Source organism: Microcaecilia unicolor, chromosome 12 (genome assembly GCF_901765095.1).
Source record: "Microcaecilia unicolor chromosome 12, aMicUni1.1, whole genome shotgun sequence".
Lineage (NCBI taxonomy): Eukaryota > Metazoa > Chordata > Amphibia > Gymnophiona > Siphonopidae > Microcaecilia > Microcaecilia unicolor.
Genome location: NC_044042.1, coordinates 5,606,415 through 5,625,754, shown reverse-complemented (window position 1 = coordinate 5,625,754; position 19,340 = coordinate 5,606,415). Strand labels below are relative to the sequence as shown.

General features: G+C 45.3%; 1 protein-coding gene across 2 annotated transcripts in view; it reads right to left on the bottom strand.

Moving 5' to 3' along the window:
- The window catches only part of RASSF5 (Ras association domain family member 5), a 78,388-nt gene that overhangs the window by 3,919 nt on the left and 55,129 nt on the right, over nucleotides 1-19,340 (bottom strand). For both annotated transcript variants that reach the window (XM_030220765.1, XM_030220766.1), the window contains 2 exons: nucleotides 2,248-2,364; nucleotides 624-921 (listed from right to left, as the gene is read on the bottom strand). In XM_030220765.1, the coding sequence (XP_030076625.1) occupies nucleotides 624-921; nucleotides 2,248-2,364 (415 nt within the window). The remainder of the gene's footprint in view (nucleotides 1-623; nucleotides 922-2,247; nucleotides 2,365-19,340) is intronic.

Here is a 19,340-nt window from a genome sequence, read left to right as displayed (position 1 = left end):
CCGAAGATGAATTTTAAACACCGCGGGGCGGCTGGCGGGGGTTTGGGGTCCCCCGCCGGCTGAAGAAAAAGTTTTTAAGGCAGCGGCAGGTGGAAGCAGACCTCGGCTGGCGGGGGTTGGGGTCCCCCGCCAGCAAAAGTAAGCAACGGCAGCGGGGGAGGGTTGATGGCGGTAGGGGGGTCCAGGGCAAAATCTGCGGGGGCCCAGGCCCCTGAGGCCCCACGCAGATACGCCCCTGCCACCAGCCGTTTAAAAGGTGCTGGAATTCTGGAGGGGGCCCAAGCCCAAAGTAATGGAAGAGGACCCAGGCCCCCCCCCCCCCCCCTCCATGGCTATGCCACTGGTATTCACTGTTAAATGAAGATGGATTTTGGTCTGTGTTCTACAGAATGGCACTTTTCCACAGGCGGGTTCTAATTACAGACGTTGGAGACCCTGAAATCTCCATTCCAGCAGGTGGATAACAACGCAGTGATGTAGCAGGGGACCCCCCATGCCCAAGCCCCTCATTAAAATAAAAGTGCCAGACGTGCAGGCCATATGTAAGAAATTAAAGAAAAATACTCGGCACTGGAATGAGAATTAGGTCTTCCTAACAGTTTGAGACTGGCAGAGAGACCTACCTTGTCCGTCTTTCTTCAACTGCTTGAAGAGTGCAAACTTCTGTGGGTTGTCCAGCACCATGAACTTCTTGAGCAGCCCCTGAATAACCTCGGCAACAGTGGTGGTGCTGCTGATATGCAGCTGTTTTACAGCATCCAGGGGTAGATAGAAGGACGTCCTCCTGTCGGTCCTGTCTGCTGGGTTCACCTCTTTCAGGGCATCATAGATAGACTGTGGCCGGATGCCCGCGGGGACAGTGACTGGCCGGCGCAGCTTTAAGTGCACTTTAATGAAGCCAGTGTACGTACCGTCATCATTCTAGCAGAAGAGAGGACAAGGTCAGGTATGGCCACTGCTCGACTCATTTACATCATTTGCACATTTATCACACAAACACTAGGACTAGGTGGACGAGGCATCCGCCTAGGGTGGCACAGTTGGAGGAAGGGGGCGAGTGACACCAAGAACACCCATCATGGTTGGCCTGGGGCCTAGAGCATCCATTCATATGCGAGGCTTGCCAGATCCCATTTCTCCTGCTCAAGGCCCTGACGGTCTTGGTGCCACCCAAGGGGGGATGGGGAAGGGAAGCAGACAGAAGATGGACACTAGGAGTGGAGGTGGGGAAGGGAAGGAATGGGAGATGCTGGACAAAGGGGCAGGGCCTCGGGCTTATTACATTCAGAGGATATTTTTGTTTCTTAAAGTTTATTCACTACCCCTACTTTGGAGGGTTATATAGGCTATACTCCCCCTTTTCTGTTTGATTTCTGTTAGAGCCATATGTAGGATATTTTAATAGGAATTTCCTGCACCACCCAATAGATGTGTGTAGTATACAAGAAGGATTCTGATCAATTTAAGATGCTTAAATAAAATTTGGATTGAGCAGGGACCAGAGGTTGTTATAGTTAAGATAGTGAGTAGTTCGAAATGATAAAAGTGGAGGTGTGGTCACTAATAATCAAATTTTCTAAAAGGACATTATCTTCTTGATCCATGACCTACTTATTGGATTATGAACTTCCATATGAAGTTATCACCTGGTTAACTAATTGTTGAGATGTTGAGTCAAGATTGCTATTAATCAGAATTAAGATCTATTCCTTATTGCCCATGTCAGGCTGGTCTAAACGCATGTGTTATGGCCCCCTGCCAGCAGATGGAGCCAGAGAATAACAGGTCAGAGCTGACTTCACTCCCCTTATAGGAGGCTGATGCTGCCCTCAGCTCCTCAGTATTTCTCTGTCTCCAGCAAGTGGTGCAGACAATGTAGCTTGGGTCGCAGTTAGGAGTAAGCTGCTCCTGGGAAGACTAGAGGCCCAGGTTACCGATGCTGCAGGCAGTAGTTCTTTGGGGCTGATTTTAATTCCCCCTTGGGAACAGAGGCAGTTGGAGTTTGAGTTCCTACACCAGCGGATCCATTACTCAGCAACGCCAGCTAGACTCAGGATCAGTGTTGCCACTGCTGTCCATGGCCTCTGGCTAAGAACTATCGCTACAGCGACTGGGCTACGTAAGCTGAGAGTGGCATATAAGATATGAACAACCATCCCAGCCTCCAGGTTCTTGCAAATGAAGGCTTATGACAATAGCCCAAAAGAGGCCTGTTCTGACTGAGCTGAGGAGTAAAACTACACCCACCTGTTTCATCAACAAACAGTTTTTGACCTTCGAGTTGTAGCGTTCAATTTTCTGTTGAATCTCCTGTGGCGTAAGGGCTTTGGGGGTTTCCTCCACTGCCGCGTCTCTCTTCACATTCTGTAAAGACAAAGGCACAGCTCAGAACAGAACAGTGGACAGTCACAGGTACCAAGTGTAGCAACAGAGGGCTGTTTCAGGAGGTTCAGCGGCAGAAGACCAAGCCAGGTCTAGGGTTTGTGTGATCAGGCTTTTAAGCCTAAACCAATTTAACAACATCAAGCAAATAAGTTTATTGGCAATACTCCAATACATATGTAAATCTGCTTTATGGTTCACATCACAGAGTTCACGGGAGGAGGCAGAGTGGGCCCGGGCTGAATTCAAACGGCAGAAACTGAAAATGGCAAAAGTCTAAAATGTATAGGAGACAAGACTAAAAGAACCACCACAGGAGCAGAGGTTTTGGAAGCAGGACACTCACTGATCCTCGCTTATAGATACACCATCGAAATCACCTTTCTCTAGTTCCAACCCTTTAGTAAAAGGGCCCCTAATTTTTTTTAATTAATGGCCATATACTGGAGTGGAGGAGTAGCCTAGTGGTTAGTGCAGCAGACTTTGAACCTGGGGAACTGGGTTCAGTTCCCACTATGTATAAAACACAATGTAGTTGGGGAGGGGGGGAGAAATCAACCAGAAAGGCAGTATATCAGGTCCCATTAACAAGATTCCAGGCACAATCTGAAAGAGTAGCAACATTCCATGTAGAACCCCAAAGAATAGCAAGATTCCGGAATCCCAAAGAGGAAGGAGGACAGAGGACTTTGATCCTGGGGAACTAGGTTTGATTCCCACTGCAGCTCCTTGTGACTCTGGGCAAGTCACTTAACCCTCCATTGCCCCTGGTACAATTAAGTACCTGTATATACTATGTAAACTGTCTTTGGATGTAGTTGCAAAAAACACAGAAAGGCAGTAGATCAAGTCCCATTAACAAGATTCTAGGCAGAATCTCAAAGAGTAGCAACATTCCATGTAGAACCCCAAAGAATAGCAAGATTCCGGAACCCCAAAAAGTAAGGAGTGGAGGAGTAGCCTAGTGGTTAGTGCAGTGGACTCTGATCCTGGGGAACTGGGTTCAATTCCCACTGCAGCTCCTTGTGACTCTGGGCAAGTCACTTAACCCTCCATTGACCCAGGTACAAATAAGTACCTGTAAATACTACTATCTAAACTGCTTTGAATGTATTTGCAAAAACCACAGAAAGGTGGTATATCAAGTTCCCTTTCCTTAATTCTACAAATCAAGAGTCTGTCCAGCATTTCCCTTGGTATCGTCACTGGACAATGTAGCATGAGAACACCCAACTGAACCAGATTCCCTTTGCAACACCAATGCCATCTTTCTAATGGAGTAGAAGAGTGGCCTAGTGGTTAGAGCACCAGTCTTGCAATCCAGAGGTGGCTGGTTCAAATCCCACTGCTGCTCCTTGTGATCTTGGGCAAGTCACTTAACCCTCCATTGCCTCAGGTACAAACTTAGATTATGAGCCCTCCTGGGACAGAGAAATATCCAGAGTACCTGAATGTAACTCACCTTGAGCTACTACTGAAAAAGGTGTCAGCAAAATCTAAATAAATAAATATGGGGCTTAATAACTAACTGGCCAGGCATACAGAGTGTAAGCCCCTCACTCTATGTCTGTCATAGCTTAAGAAATTTTTTCTAAAATCAAATTAGAGGTCTTCTCGGTCCTCACCAATCTAACATTGATTGATATCATTCATAAACCATAGTGGGTCTACAAGATGAGTGGAATGGAGCGGACAGATGTGAAGCATTTGTTTACACTTTCTAACAATAATAGAACCAGGGAACATAAGATGAAGCTAGAATGTGGTAGATTTAAAACAAACAGGAGAAAGTTTTTCTTTACTCCGCGCGTAGTTAGACTCTGGAACTCGTTGCCAGAAAATGTAGTGACAGCAGTTGGCCTTGCTGAGTTTAAAGGGGGTTTGGACAGATTCCTGAAGGAAAAGTCCATTGAACATTATTCATTTACATTTTTGTTTTGTTTTGGGTCTTTGCCGGGTTCTTGAGGCCTGGATTGGCCACTGTCGGAGACAGGATGCTGGGCTTGATGGACCCTTGGTCTTTTCCCAGTATGGCAGTGCTTATGTTCTTAAGTTCCCTGGAGATATCATCAATTATGAGACTGGGTGACTGAAGCTGCTACAACATTACCTAAGTTAGGGATAGGGGATGGGATTTGATATACTGCTTTTCTATGGTTAAAATCAAAGTGGTTTACATATTATATACAAGTCCTTATTTTGTACCTGGGGCAATGGAGAATTAAGAGGACTTGCCCAGAGTCAAAAGAAGCTGCAGCGAGAATCAAACCTGGTTCCCCAGATTCTCAGAACGCTGCACTAACCATCCTCCCTGTGGCTGCCTGGGCCATAGGCCTAACCGGGGCTTTTTTTGAGGGGGTACTCGGGGGTACTGAGTACCGGCACCTTTTCCAATGTCTGCTAAAGTTGACCCAGGATACCCAAGTTTTAATGAAAGAGCTCAGGCTCTACACACCAATTCTGCGTTGTCATAGATTCTGTGACTGGTTGCAGGGGGGCCCCTCAGTGATCACCCCACCCCTGAAGGGTGGCCAGACATTTTAGTACCGGCACCTTTTTTGCTAGAAAAATTGCACTAGCCTAACCCACATTCATAAATTCATGCCTTTTGTAGCCCCTGCTCCACTCTAGCTGAACACAGGGGCCATTATACAACCAGTGTTCCTGGGATCCTTTTCTCAAAGGGAGTAATGTTAAATCTTTCAAGGCCCTTAGGCTTGTGGAAAATTCTCTTGACAAGTCCCAGCAGAACAACAAAAATGTATTTTGGATGAAGGTGTTCCAAAAGAAAAAACAGTTTACGGGAGTTCACGATGCATATGAATTACTTGGCAAACAGTACATTTCAAAATCAAAAACTCGATACATTTCAAAAAAGAAGTCTGCACACACTAGGGATTTTGTGACAAACAACTCCCTAGAAAAGGGATCTTCACAGAACGATCGACCCAGGGTTTTCCCCCCCTATAGGTACCTGCAAAGCTTTGGAGAAAAATCCACATCTCCCTGAAGCCACTTGCAGATGAGAATTACCGTTTTCCAACAGTCTCCTGGACTCCAAACTCACTCCATTTCTCAGACACCCAAGGTAGCTTCTTAATGATCTTGAAAAGGGAGAACCAAGGAAAGTGGGTCTAACTTTGGCTTCTGGTTTTCATCAACATTTCTTTGGATCCGAAGAGGTTCCTGGGTACTTTGCGAGCTCTTCCCTTGAGCTTCAGTGCACTCCTAGGTTGGGACAGAACTGAAGAACCCGACCCAAATGGCTTCAAGTTTTACAGAACCATAATCCTGTGGAGATGCCCTGGAGTGGTGAGAGAGATACAATGTGCCTTCTCTCTGTCCTCATCACTAGATGTCACAACACTTTGCGACACCTTGCTCTTTATTCGGCTGTTATTTGGAAAGATGCACCCAGCATACCAGATATATAAATATGCCCGTTAGCAACGCACGTCCTCTTGAGATCTTTACATGTGGCCCAACTGTAGAATTCATTTGCTCCGATTAAGGCTGTGTAGTGGCTTATGGTTAAACCAGTGTAATACCTCTTAAGCTTCTAATGCATAAATCTCCAGGGTAGCTAGGAACAGATTTCTGCTATAATGCAAGGTCTCCTGTCAAAGTGGATAGAGCACTGGTCTTGCAATCCAGAGGTGGCCAGTTCAAATCCCACTGCTGCTGCTTGTGATCTTGGGCAAGTCACTTAATCCTTCAGTGCCTCAGGTACAAACTTAGATTGTGAGCCCTCCTGGGACAGAGAAATATATGCCTGCATGTAACTCACCTTGAGCTACTACTGACAAAGGTGTGAGCAAAATCTTGAAAGAAATGCAAGGTCAACAAGTATGAAGAACCTGGCCCATGACATGTTACAAGGTATCTGCTCTGGATAAGAAATTACAACTAAAGCCCAGGGAATGGGACAAAAATGTTTTTATGCTTATTAAAATGGGATTAAGATCATTGGACAATATTTAAGTGACTAGTGGCCAACAGGAAAGCATGCCTCAAGGATCGGTGCTGGGGCCGATTCTGTTCAATATATTTGTGAGTGACATTGCCGAAGGGTTAGAAGGTAAAGTTTGCCTATTTGCGGATGATACTAAGATCTGTAACAGAGTGGACACCACGGAGGGAGTGGAAAACATGAAAAAAGATCTGAGGAAGCTAGAAGAATGGGCTAAGGTTTGGCAATTAAAATTCAATGCGAAGAAATGCAAAGTGATGCACTTAGGAAGTAGAAATCCACGGGAGATGTATGTGTTAGGTGGGGAGAGTCTGACAGGTACGGGCGGAGAGAGGGATCTTGGGGTGATAGTATCTGAGGATTTGAAGGCGACGAAACAGTGTGACAAGGCGGTGGCAGTAGCTAGAAGGTTGTTAGGCTGTATAGAGAGAGGTGTGACCAGTAGAAGAAAGGGGGTGTTGATGCCCCTGTATAAGTCGTTGGTGAGACCCCACCTGGAGTATTGTGTTCAGTTTTGGAGGCCGTATCTTGTTAAGGATGTAAAAAGAATTGAAGCGGTGCAAAGAAAAGCTACGAGAATGGTAAGGGATTTGCGTTACAAGACGTATGAGGAGAGACTTGCTGAACTAAACATGTATACTCTGGAGGAAAGGAGAAACAGGGGTGATATGATACAGATGTTCAAATATTTGAAAGGTATTAATCCGCAAACGAATCTTTTCCGGAGATGGGAAGGTGGTAGAACGAGAGGACATGAAATGAGATTGAAGGGGGGCAGACTCAAGAAAAATGTCAGGAAGTATTTTTTCACGGAGAGAGTAGTGGATGCTTGGAATGCCCTCCCGCGGGAGGTGGTGGAAATGAAAACGATAACGGAATTCAAACATGCGTGGGATAAGCATAAAGGAATCCTGTGCCAAAGGAATGGATCCTCAGGAGCTTAGTCAAGATCGGGAGGCGGGGCTGGAGGTTGGGAGGCGGGGATAGGGCTGGGCAAACTTATACGGTCTGTGCCAGAGCCGGTGGTGGGAAGCGGGACTGGTGGTTGGGAGGCGGGGATAGTGCTGGACAGACTTGTACGGTCTGTGCCAGAGCCGGGGTTGGGAGGCAGGACAGACTTGTACGGTCTGTGCCAGAGCCAGGGTTGAGAGGCAGGGCTGGGGAGGTGAGGATTGTGCTGGGCAGACTTATACGGTCTGTGCCTGTGCCAGAGCCGGTGGGTGGGAGGTGGGGCAGACTTATACGGTCTGTGCCAGAGCCAGTGGTGGGAGGCGGGACTGGAGGTTGGGAGGCGGGGATAGTGCTGGGCAAACTTATACAGTCTATGCCAGAGCCAGTGGTTGGGAGGAGGGGCTGGTGGTTGGGAGGCGGGGATAGTGCTGGGCAGACTTATAGGGTCTGTGCCCTGAAGAGCACAGGTACAAATCAAAGTAGGGTATACACAAAAGTAGCACACATGAGTTGTCTTGTTGGGCAGACTGGATGGACCGTGCAGGTCTTTTTCTGCCGTCATCTACTATGTTAGTATGTTGCTATGTGTCTAATTTACTTTTCAGTTCTACTGTATGGGTGACTTCTAATGGGTTTGCGGACATTAACAGTTAAGAACAACTGTTTTCTAGTAAACAGAGTGGAGTGATATGGTGGCCGTGTTAGTCCACTTTTAAAAGTAATCAATAGAAATAAAATCAAATTTGATTTGATTTTTCTGATCTAATGACAAACGATTACCTTCAAAAGTGAATCAAAAATATATTGTTAGTCCAATAAAAAAAGGTTTCCATCTTATTTTCTTTTCTGTGTTTCATTTTATTTCTATTGATTACCTAGTAAACAGAGAATGGGACTTTCATGCTATTAGTCAGTGCTATACCAAGACACTGAAAATCTGAAATTTCCCAGCACTTTCCAATTTTTCAGTTTGTCTCTACCACAAGGCAGTTTGTATATTTTGCTCTGGTAGGTGATCAGGTTCTGGTGAATTTCAGTTTGGTCAATGCAGAAGCATGGTTGACCTTCACATCGAGTACTGACTCCTGTTTCCAGGTCTGAGAGGTTTGTTAAAGGCCCAAGGAAAAAGCCAACCTTCAACTTGATTAATGCACAGTCAGAAAAAAAACCCAAAAAAACAAGGTGCAATTAATTAGCAGCAGGAGGGGATTATGTTCCAGACATGGTTGGGGGAGGCTGATGCAGGGATTGTAAATTGGTTTTGTCCACCTGGATAGCTTGTCACAAGGCTGAAGAGTAGTAGACCTGCAGAATTTGCAAGAGAAATGGCCATTTAAGGGGATCCCCAGATTTTCTAAACAGTTTGGTTTCCATGTGGGAAATGACAACGAGTGAATTGTATACTGTGCATAAGATTCCACAGTCAAAAGTGACCATTAGAAGGCAGCAATATGTACCGTAGGCTTAAATTGAATCTTAGGGGGTGGGGAGGAAAAGGCCTGCTAGGGACAGAAATTTCAGGAGCAGGATGTTAAGAGGGAATATTTACAGTTATTGAATAAGCAAAATACGATCCTCTCGTCTACAAGAACCTTTTGATAGCATCTGGAGACTGGTACAAGGTACAATATGTTACTGGCTGTGGTACTGTACCACAGCAGCAGGTATTTGAAGACCATCTGAAAGATAAATTAGACACAATGTTAGAATCCGTGGACAGGACTACATTGGAATCTTTAGCGTTGGTGTCCCAGGATCTTGGGAGGAAGTTAGGTCAATGAGGAGGAGATTGTAAAAAAAAGTCAGTAACTTGTATATTGGATATCTAGGCTACAGTGGCTGTGAATGCTTTGGGTTGATGTAGTCAATGCCTCCTTGGTAGACAGGTATATTCCACAGTTGATAAAAACGACTAGTATCACATCACTGTTGACGAAGCCTACACCCTGGATCCATCAGAAATTTTGCCCCATTTCTAACATTCTATTTTGTGGAGTCAGCACAGTTGTTAGAATATTATATTTTTTCATTGCGTTTGTTACAATGCAGACAACACGACCTGCAGGACTGTCCCAACAGCGTACTTGCTCGAGGGGTTTTTCTGTGACTCATGTTAGACTGTAATGTGCTGTCCACAGAAGGGTAAAGTTGGAGCAGGAGATTTTAACTCTTCAAGGGGTAGCATTGTATATTAACGAGAGCCTTGAATCACAGATTGAAAATTCTGCAGGAAACAAAACACTTCTTGGAATCACTGTGGATTGAAATTCCATGTTTAACGGGGAAAAGGATAATGATAGGAGTGTACTACCATCCGTCTTGCCAGAATGAACAGACGGTTGCAGAAATGTTAAAGGAAATTAGGGACGCAAAGAAACTGGGCAACACAATAATAATGGGTGATTTCAATTACCCCGATATTGACTGGGTAAATGTAACATCGGGGCACGCTAGGGAGGTAAAATTCTGTGATGAAATCAAGGAAAATCATGGCTTCCTAAAGGAAAAGTCCATAGACCTTATTAAATGGACTTGGGGAAAATCCACTATTTCTGGGATAAGCAGTATAAAATGTTTTGTACATTTTTTGGGATCTTGCCAGGTATTTGTGACCTGGATTGGCCACTGTTGGAAACAGGATGCTGGGCTTGATGGACCTTTGGTCTTTCCCAGTATCGCAATACTTATGTACTTATGTAAGGAGGGTTAAGATCTGTTTGTTGAAGCTTTTACGGATGAGAGATTGTGTGTGGTGGGGGGGGGGGGGGATAATTTTTGTTTCTTGTATGGTAGTGTTTATTGTACTTCCTTTTGCACGGAAAGAATAAGCGAATTGTAAGTGAAATGAAAGACCCGATGAGTCCACTTCAACAAAAGATATTATGCCTTCGGACAGATACACTGTTTGATGCTTTTCAGACACTCCGAATGCTTACAAATTGAAAACGTTATCCATGACTGCCACTAGATTTCATTAAAAATGACTTCCCTCTTCATAAGTGTCCAGAAAATCTCCCAAGCTCTGCTGAAAGAGTATTTCATGTTTACGGAGACAGACTCTTTGTTCTGTCTGGTCCAACGCTTGCCGTGTTGATAGTCTTCTGGAAAGTCATTAAAGAGGAACATTGCTTCAAAGTACTCTCTGGCTAAAGGGAATGAAGAAGTTAGGGATTATAGGGAGAAGAGAGAAGAAGAACTAGAATTTACAGAGACCCACAAAAGTGCACGAGGTAGGGAGCTGGCTGCCATTTTACTTTCAACCAGCCAACTCTATGTAGGATTCCTTTGGGAACCAGGCCACCAAATTGGAGAAACCCATTAAAAAAAAAGATGCAATGTTGTGTAGACTGAACAAAGCCAGACTAGCTGATTACAGATATCTTTGTACATCTGCACTAGTTACAATGCAATAAAGCAGAACAGAAAAACTATTATTCCTGGTGGGGCCTGTTCTACCCTTCCTGAACTGGTCCCTTCAGCTCCTTTTGGAGTATGAAACACTAAGGAGGTGGTGGTGGGTAATGGACTGTAAAACAGGATCACACACCAGGCCCGCCAAGAGGGGGCAGCAACCCCACTGCACCCCCCCCCCCCCCCCCCCCCCCCCCCGGTCCTCTACTTGCCACAGCAGCAAATCAAGAGAGAAGGGAGGCTTCCAGTGGCAAGCAGAAGACTGACTCGGTCTTCTGCTCCTGTCCCGGGTTATTGCATTAATTATGCTCTGCCAGCCATGGGTCCTTCCTATGCGGAAACAAGAAGTTACTTCACAGGAAGTGGGATGCGGCAGGAAGAAGGACCCGAGGCCAGCAGAGCAGAATTAAAATGCAATAACCCGGCACAGGAGCAGAAGACCGAGCCAATCTTCTGCCTGCCACTGGAAGCCTCCCATTCACACCTGGGGAAGCAGCAGGGGGCCCAGCAGAGGACAGGAACAAAAATGGTGCTGCAGCAGGGCACCCTTAAAACTGTTTGCCCTAGGCTGAGCTTTGTCCCTCTGCCTCACACTAAGCCAAAAGACTAGGAAAAGAGAAGTTCATCTATCAGCAGCTGATCTCCAGCCCCATCAACTCTCCTCAGTGTATTTTGTAACTTCATTTTTGTTCAGGAAGTGATGTCTCAAGTAGCCACGGTGAAAACAGTATGACTTTAAAGGGACACAAACGTATTTTGTAGTTGGCATGATCTAATATCTTGGAAAAAAATAAAAAGCCAGGACTAGCTCAAGGAGATTAGAATTGCTTCAGGTGACATCTCTCATGCAATGAATTTATTACAACAGACGGTTTGGAAAAGCTGTTCCCATTACCTTCACCCCAGCACAGGCTCAGCCACTGGGGCCAAGATGCACAAAAGTCCTCGTTAGAGCCCTTTCCGTACCGAATTCTATAACGAATCGGTACGGAACGGCTATGCACGAAGGAATGCTTTTGGCAGTCAACAGAGACCCCGTATGCGTACACATTATTCTTCTGAGGTTTTGTTTTAGGAAGAAGTTTTTCCCTCCTGCTTTAGCACTGTTTTATTAAAGTGCAGGGCAGCCCTAACGAGAGGTACAGACCTCTCGTTACCTTTCCCGGAGTTTTCCAGCGTTAGGGCAAGCGGTAAAACTTTGATGCATCTCATTTCAATAGGGTTTCTACACAATTTGCTCATCTGCATTCCGTTTTCGTTTGCTGCTACCGTCGTCGGAAATTGGGCTTTAGTACATGCCAGGGTTAAAAACTTGTTTGTTAAAGTGTGGTTAAAGGCTCGTTTAGTGCATCTTGCCCTGGGAGCTCAGGTTTAGAACTGGCAGGGAGAACACCTCCCAAAGCTTCCTGCTGGAATCTGTGCTGGTTATAGCTGACTTCAGTCCTCACCCGAAAGCACATTACCAAAATGAAGATATTTGCATACAAGGGATTCCCAGAATATGCAAATTTATCTCATGCATATTCATTGTGGTAATCCTGAAAACCCATCTGGCAAGGTGCGTCTCCAGGAGAGGGCTGAGAAACACTGGTATAGTGAATTTCCTTTCAAAAGTGGAAGTCAGTAACCATAACTCCCCCCCCCCCCCCCCACCATTGCTACATTTCCTCTTTATACATAGACAGAACCCAACAGCTGTCAACAAGAAATGAGAGTTTAAAACATCCTGTCAAGAACCCAGAGAATTACAGGCTTCCGGAGTGCAGGTTACAGGACAACTGCTTAACACGTATTCTCAAAATGAAAACCCACCATTTGTACCCCAAAATCCACGATATCTGGGACACAAAACTGCAGCTTGGCAGAAATAGGTTTAAAAAAAAAAAACCAGCATTGGGAGGATTCAGGGAGGGCACACCTCTTTGCTGCCTATATGCCCCAGGAGCTGGTGGAAAAGTAGGATTCACACCTTCCCCCCACCAAAAAAAAAATGACTAATTGTTTTTGTAATTATTGCTATAATTTAGTGGGCCTCTGCACTTTTCTGTTTGAGATGGAGGCCAGCGTCTACAGGTATTGCTTCAGCTCAGTCATTAAAAACATCAACCCAAATACCCCACTGATGTTTGGGGAGGAAAGATTAAAATATTGGGCAAACAGGTGTTTCAGTGGTCTTCATGGTGCTGGGTTGGAGGAGTGGCCTAGTGGTTAGAGCACCGGTCTTGCAATCCAGAGGTGGCCAGTTCAAATCCCACTGCTGCTCCTTGTGATCTTGGGCAAGTCACTTAACCCTCCATTGCCTCAGGTACAAACTTAGATTGTGAGCCCTCCTGGGACAGAGAAATATCCAGAGTACCTGAATGTAACTCACCTTGAGCTACTACTGAAAAAGGTGTCAAAAAATCCTTTAAAAAAATGCTTAAGAGCCACCCTCCCCAGTACACCTCCAGCAGAGGGGTGGATTGGTGGGGGGGGCATCCGTAGAGGTTCAGCATAGGCGTAGTTTGACTGTTTCATTTGGGGGGGCAAAGAATGGGCGGAGCATATTAGCATATCATTTGCATATATACATATACAAATGAATATGCTAATGTGGAGGAAGGAATTGAATTTACAGGCAAAATATCACAGATCACATTTCAAAAAGCTGACACATTTCAATTAATAAATTATGAATAAAATACTTTTATCTACCTTTGTTGTCTGATCATTTAGTTTTTCTATTCGCTTTGGTCCCAGTGTCTTCTGTTTTATTCAGTGTCTTCTTTCCAGTAGGCTTCCCTCTGCTCCCCACCCCTCGCAGTCCCATCCATCTCTTGCTCCTTCCTTCTGCTCCCCACCCCTCGCAGTCCCATCCATCTCCTGCTCCTTCCCTCTGCTTCGCACCCCTCCCAGTCCCATCCATCTCCTGCTCCTTCCCTCTGCTTCCCACCCCTCCCAGTCCCATCCATCTCTTGCTCCTTCCCTCTGCTTCCCACCCCTCGCAGTCCCATCCATCTCCTGCTCCTTCCCTCTGCTCCCCACCCCTCCCAGTCCCATCCATCTTCCCTCTGCTCCCCCCCCCCCCCCCCCCCGCGAGGTCCAAGATGGTGACTCCGTTTACCCCCTCTCTTCCTCCCTCCGGTGCAGGCAACAGTCTTCAGCTTTTTCAGTGTTCCTGGCAGCGGTAGCGTTGTACACGCTGCCTTCGGTCTGCCCCGGAAGTCTTCTCTTCAAGTTCCTGTTCCCACCTATGCGGGAACAGGAACTTGAAGAGAAGGCTTCAGGGCAGACCGAAGGCAGCGTGTACAACGCTACCGCTGCCAGGAACGCTGGAAAAGACTGCTGCCTGCGGCGGAGGGAGGAAGAGAGAGGGGTAGACGGACACGCTCCTCTCCGTCTGCTACTCCGCTTGGCTTCCCTGCCCTCTCTGTCTGCGTCCCGCCTTCCTCTGACGTCAGAGGAAGGCGGGACGCAGACAGAGAGCAGGGAAGCCAAGCGGACGGAGAGGAGCGCGTGCGTGCATGTGTTTTGTTTTTTTTTTTTTTAACTAATGGCGCGGCGGCGCCTCATCGTCGTTTGGGGGGGCATTGCCCCCCCTCGCCCCCCCCCCAGTCTACACCTATGAGGTTCAGGGCCTTATTTGCCTAAGTCAGTGGAGGCTGAAATGCAGGGCCAAGTAGAAAGCAAACCCTCAATGGCCAGCCCTCCATGTCAGAGCTTTGAGCTGTGCCATGCCTGATCTTGCCGTATTCTCAAAAGGCACCATTAGGCTCAAACTTACCGAGGGCCTCGTTATGCCCAAATAGAAGAGCTGCTCCAGAGGGTACTGCCAGCAATTGGAGAAGGTGAAGAAGGATTAATAACTTGGGGGTGGGGGGACTGGATGGAACAGCACAGGTCGACTGGTGGATGGAAAGGAACGAGATACAATAATAATGCTCAGGGCCGGTCTTAGCAAGTGTGGGGCCCTGTGCAGACTAATTTGGTGGGGCCCCATCCTAGCTACTCCCTAGCTCCACCCCATTGATAAGATTATTCCATTTTTAGAAATTTTTTTTATTTATGAAATTTCAAATAAAGACAAATGAAGCTAAACTTGTACAAAAAAACTGATTGAAATAATAAGCACAATGCTATCATGAAACCTCCCCCTCCCCAGAAGTGGAGTGGCCGAGCCACGGGATCATCATGAATAATGCGGACAGTCATCCGAGGCGAGCGGAAGGGAGGCAGAGCGGGGCCCCCTTAGGCGCGGGGCCCTATGCGGCCGCCTTGGTCGCCTCTGCCTAAGACCGGCCCTGATAATGCTGATAAAGAATGGTTTGAGGAAAATGTGCCTGGGGAAGGGGACACTTGTTTCGTTACAGGATTTGCTTTTGTGTGCTTCAGCAACTTGGCCAGTTGCATCATTGGAGGATAGGGATATGGATTTGTTGCGAAACTAAAAAGCAACAATAATGATAACAATAATGCAAAGAAACAGGTTAACTTCATTTCAAACACAAACATCATTTCCTTTTTAGCATACGCAAGTTGGAAATCACATCCACTAAAAATATAAAATACAATTAAAAACAAAAATGCACAAACCCACACACAAAAAAAAAACAAACAAAAACATGAAGATGTCCAAAATCCCCCAAAACAAAAGGACAGAATCCAGAACACCAGCCTCTTTGGCCAACACTAGTCCTGGCTTTCATACTAAATCTTTTTCTTGACAAAGTGACCTCTTCTTGAACAACAGCGAAGTTTACATTAGTCTCAGACCAGCTGCCTTTCAAATATTCAAAGCAAAATTGTGTATAATAGTCAGTCAATACATTTTTTAAAATGGGAAAGAAAGAGCATCTGAGAACATAGAACAGAGGATTGATGTCGACTGAAAGAAAGCAACCATTGGTTTATTTCAAAGTGTTTTAAATTCTCTGTTTGGATTTTGGATGCATGGCCTTCAGTGCCCCCCATCCCAGACCCCATAGAGCCTAGCCCAAGCCCTATCACAGAAAAAGCTGTGTGTGGGGTGGGGGGAGTAGAACAAGGCTTCCCAGGTCCCCTCTCCATAAGGAAACCAAATCAAGTTTGTGTTACAGTATTAATCTCTTACCTTGGTGCTAAATAGGGGGAGATTAAAGGAGGTATTTCAGCCTATTGGAGCAGATAATGCACACTTAAGAAGGACACAAGAACATAAGTGTTGCCATTCTGGTTCAGACCGAACATCCATCAAGCCCACTATCCTGTTTCCAACAGTAGCAAATCCAGGTCACAAGTACCTGGCAAGATCCCGAAACAGTACAATACATTTTATACTGCTTATCCTAGAAATAAGCAGTGGATTTTACTAAGTCCATCTTTAATTAATTAATTTATTTATTAGGATTTATTTCCCACCTTTTTGAAGGAATTCACTCAAGGCGGTGTACAGTAAGAATAGATCAAATATGAGCAATAGGCAATTACAGCAGTAAAATATTCAAATAATACAAAGTATGGCATAGTACACTACTTACAATGTCAACACTATATGTAATAGGACATTTTAATAGACAGCAAAGGGTATAAGCAAAGATGGAACATATAGATAGGTAAGAGGGTAAGAGGAGTTAGAAAATAAGGGGACTAATTTAAAGAAAGGTGCACATGAGGTCAGAGAGATGGTCAAATATTATCTCAGCTAGGGTAGGAGTGGATAAACATGTCCTGCTGCAGTATGTGCAGCCCGAGTCACTCCTTGTGTGTGTGAAAGTGAGACTAACAATTTAGTTACTTCTTCCATTAAAGGCCTGGTTGAAGGGCCAAGCTTTCACCTGCTTCCTGAAACAGAGCGTCTTCTGTTAAGAGGAGCCTTTCAGACAGCACATTCCATAGTTTGGCTTATGCACTTTTAGGAACGTAGCCAACCCTTTCTTTTTTTACACCCTGTTAAGCTAACTGCTTTTACCACATTCTCTGGCAGCAAATTCCAGAGTTTAATTATATGTTGCTGTTGCGTGAAGAAATATTTTCTCCGATTTGTTTTAAATTTACTTCTTTGTAGCTTCATTGCGTGCTCCTTAGTCCTAGTATTTTTGGAGAGTAAACAAGGATTCACGTCTACCTGTTACAGTCCACTCAATATTTAGAGACCTCTGTCTTTTCTACAAGCTGAAGGGCCCTAGCCACTTTAGCCTTTCCTCATTAAGAAGTCATCCCATCCCCTTTATCATTTTCATCATCCTTCTCTGTACCTTTTCTAATTCCATTATATCTCTTTTGAGATGCGGTGACCAGAATTGCACTCAGTATTCAAGCTGCGGTCACACCATGGAGTGATACAAAGGCATTATAACATTCTCATTTTTGTTTTCCATTCCTTTCCTAATATACCTGACATTCTATTTGCTTTCTTAGCCGCTCTGCACTTTGAGCAGAGGCTTTCAACGTATCGATGACACCTAGATCCTTTTCCTAGTCGGTGACCTTGCATCACGTAGCTATAGTTCGGGTTCCTCTTTCCCACATGCATCACTTTGCACTCGCTCACATTAATGGCATCTGCCATTTGGTTGCCCAGTCTCAAAAGGTATCCTTGTAATTTTTTACAATCCTCTTGCAGTTTGACAGCTTTGAATAACTGACGCATCCATTCAAGGGCAAGGTTGGCTGGTGACCTTCCCTCAGCATCCTTGCATCCCTGTTTGAGTCTTTCATTATAGCAGCTGGCCTGGAACAGCCAGGGCTGGTGTTAGGTATTCAGGGGCCCAGGGCAGAAATCCTCCTTTAGCTTGAGGCAGGTCTGGGGTCTCCCTATGGCATGGATGCCCAGGGCAAATGCCATCCCCTAACACCGGCCCTGGGAACAGCTGTTGAATGTTCCCCAGTTTCTCAATGTCCCAAGCAGTCACTCTATGGCAGCTGACCTGGTCTGCTTTCAGCTGCCCTATATCTCATGACTGGAAGTTCACCGCGCATGGTACATCCCGAGAACTGCAGAGTTCATAAAACTGGAAATTCAGAACACTGAAGAAAGTGAATAGGGTTACTAAGAGTCACAGGGCCAGTTTAGAAATGATCTAAGTGGCAGCATATCTTGACAGGACTGGGAGAAGAGTCCTGGTCTCCCTCCCCCTTTGCCAAGGCTCCCGAGTCTGTGTGAAGATCTAGTGGAACGTGAGGCTTCAGGAACCGCAGGGCTGTGCTCGATACCATTTGTAAAACCTACAATGCAAGGAGGAGGCCTGCCACTGGGGTCAAAGGGACCAAAGGAATCTGGTCAGTATCTCTGGAAGAACAAGAATCTAGACTGCAGCCCCTCAGCAAAAGTAATATCAAGTAGTAGCAGAACATTTACAGCTATTTCCACACCAATTTTACAGCAGCTAAATTCTAAAAATAGACAGTAACGCAGCCTCCACTGGGGTGCCAGGAACTGATTACCTGCTAACATTTAAGGAGGATGAAAGTAAGGGGTCAGTGGGTGTCACAGAGACACAGGACCATGTTAGCTACAAAGAAACCTGGCTTCAAGCCCTAGATCATATAGTAGGCCTTCTACAGACCAGTCTCTAAATGTTTGTTCCTATCTCCTCACACAGCAAACATGAGGAAAGGCCTTTAAGTGCTACATTTAAATGGTCTTAATTTTCAAACTGATGTGATTCAGCGTCAAGTTGACAAATAAAACCTGTATAAAATCAAATACAAGGGGAAAAAAAGGCCTTTCTGAGCAGAAAGTGAGGGGCTGTAACCAGGCACTTTCTGAGCCAGGCAGACCATGGGGTCTTGCCCAGTCACCTCGGGCCACTTGGTAATTCACAGGTCCAGTGTCACTTGGAAGATGAAGGGGGACCATGAGACCACCTGTAAGGCTACCTACCTTTACTAAGCCTTCAGTAAGAAACTGACAAACCTAACAGCAACTCAAGAATGAGCAAAAACAAACCCTGCCTGAACCCAAGCAAAACAGAGAATCTGTGGGTTTCTAACAAAGCAGATAAAGTACCTAACTTCAAAAAAGGTATGAACTTCCTCTAAAATCACAGATCAGGAATCTTGATCAGCTGCTAAACACATTATTTACTTCCATCCCCCCCCCCCCCCCCCAAAAAAAAAAAAAAAAACAAACAAACCAACTTTGTCACCTGTAGCAAATACAAAATCTCTCTCCACATCTCAAAAAAAGACAAGTCTGACCACAATGATATCACGAGTGGACTACTGTAATGTCCTGTTCACTGGTCACACCAAAAAACACAATTTGCACCAACTCCAATTCAGAACGCTGCAAGTGGCGTGACCACATCTTACCATTTCTGCAAAAACTGCACTGGCACAGGAACAAAAGCAGCAAATAAATCCTAATAAAATAAGCAAGAAAGCAAACTTACAGGGCCAAATTTAATTTCCAAGTTTACCTCATTGATTGTATTTATGCTTCTATTTGATCAGTTTCCTCTTGTTATGCTGTTAACAAAATTGTAGGCTTTATGTCGAGCTATACACTGCCTTGGGTAAATCTCTTCGTAAAGGTGGTTAATAAATTGATTGATTATACAGATTACTACCACAGAAATGCCAGTAGACTAAGAACTTAAGAAAAATAGCCATACTGGGTCAGACTGATGGTCCATATAACCCAGTATCCTACGTTCAACTGTGGCCA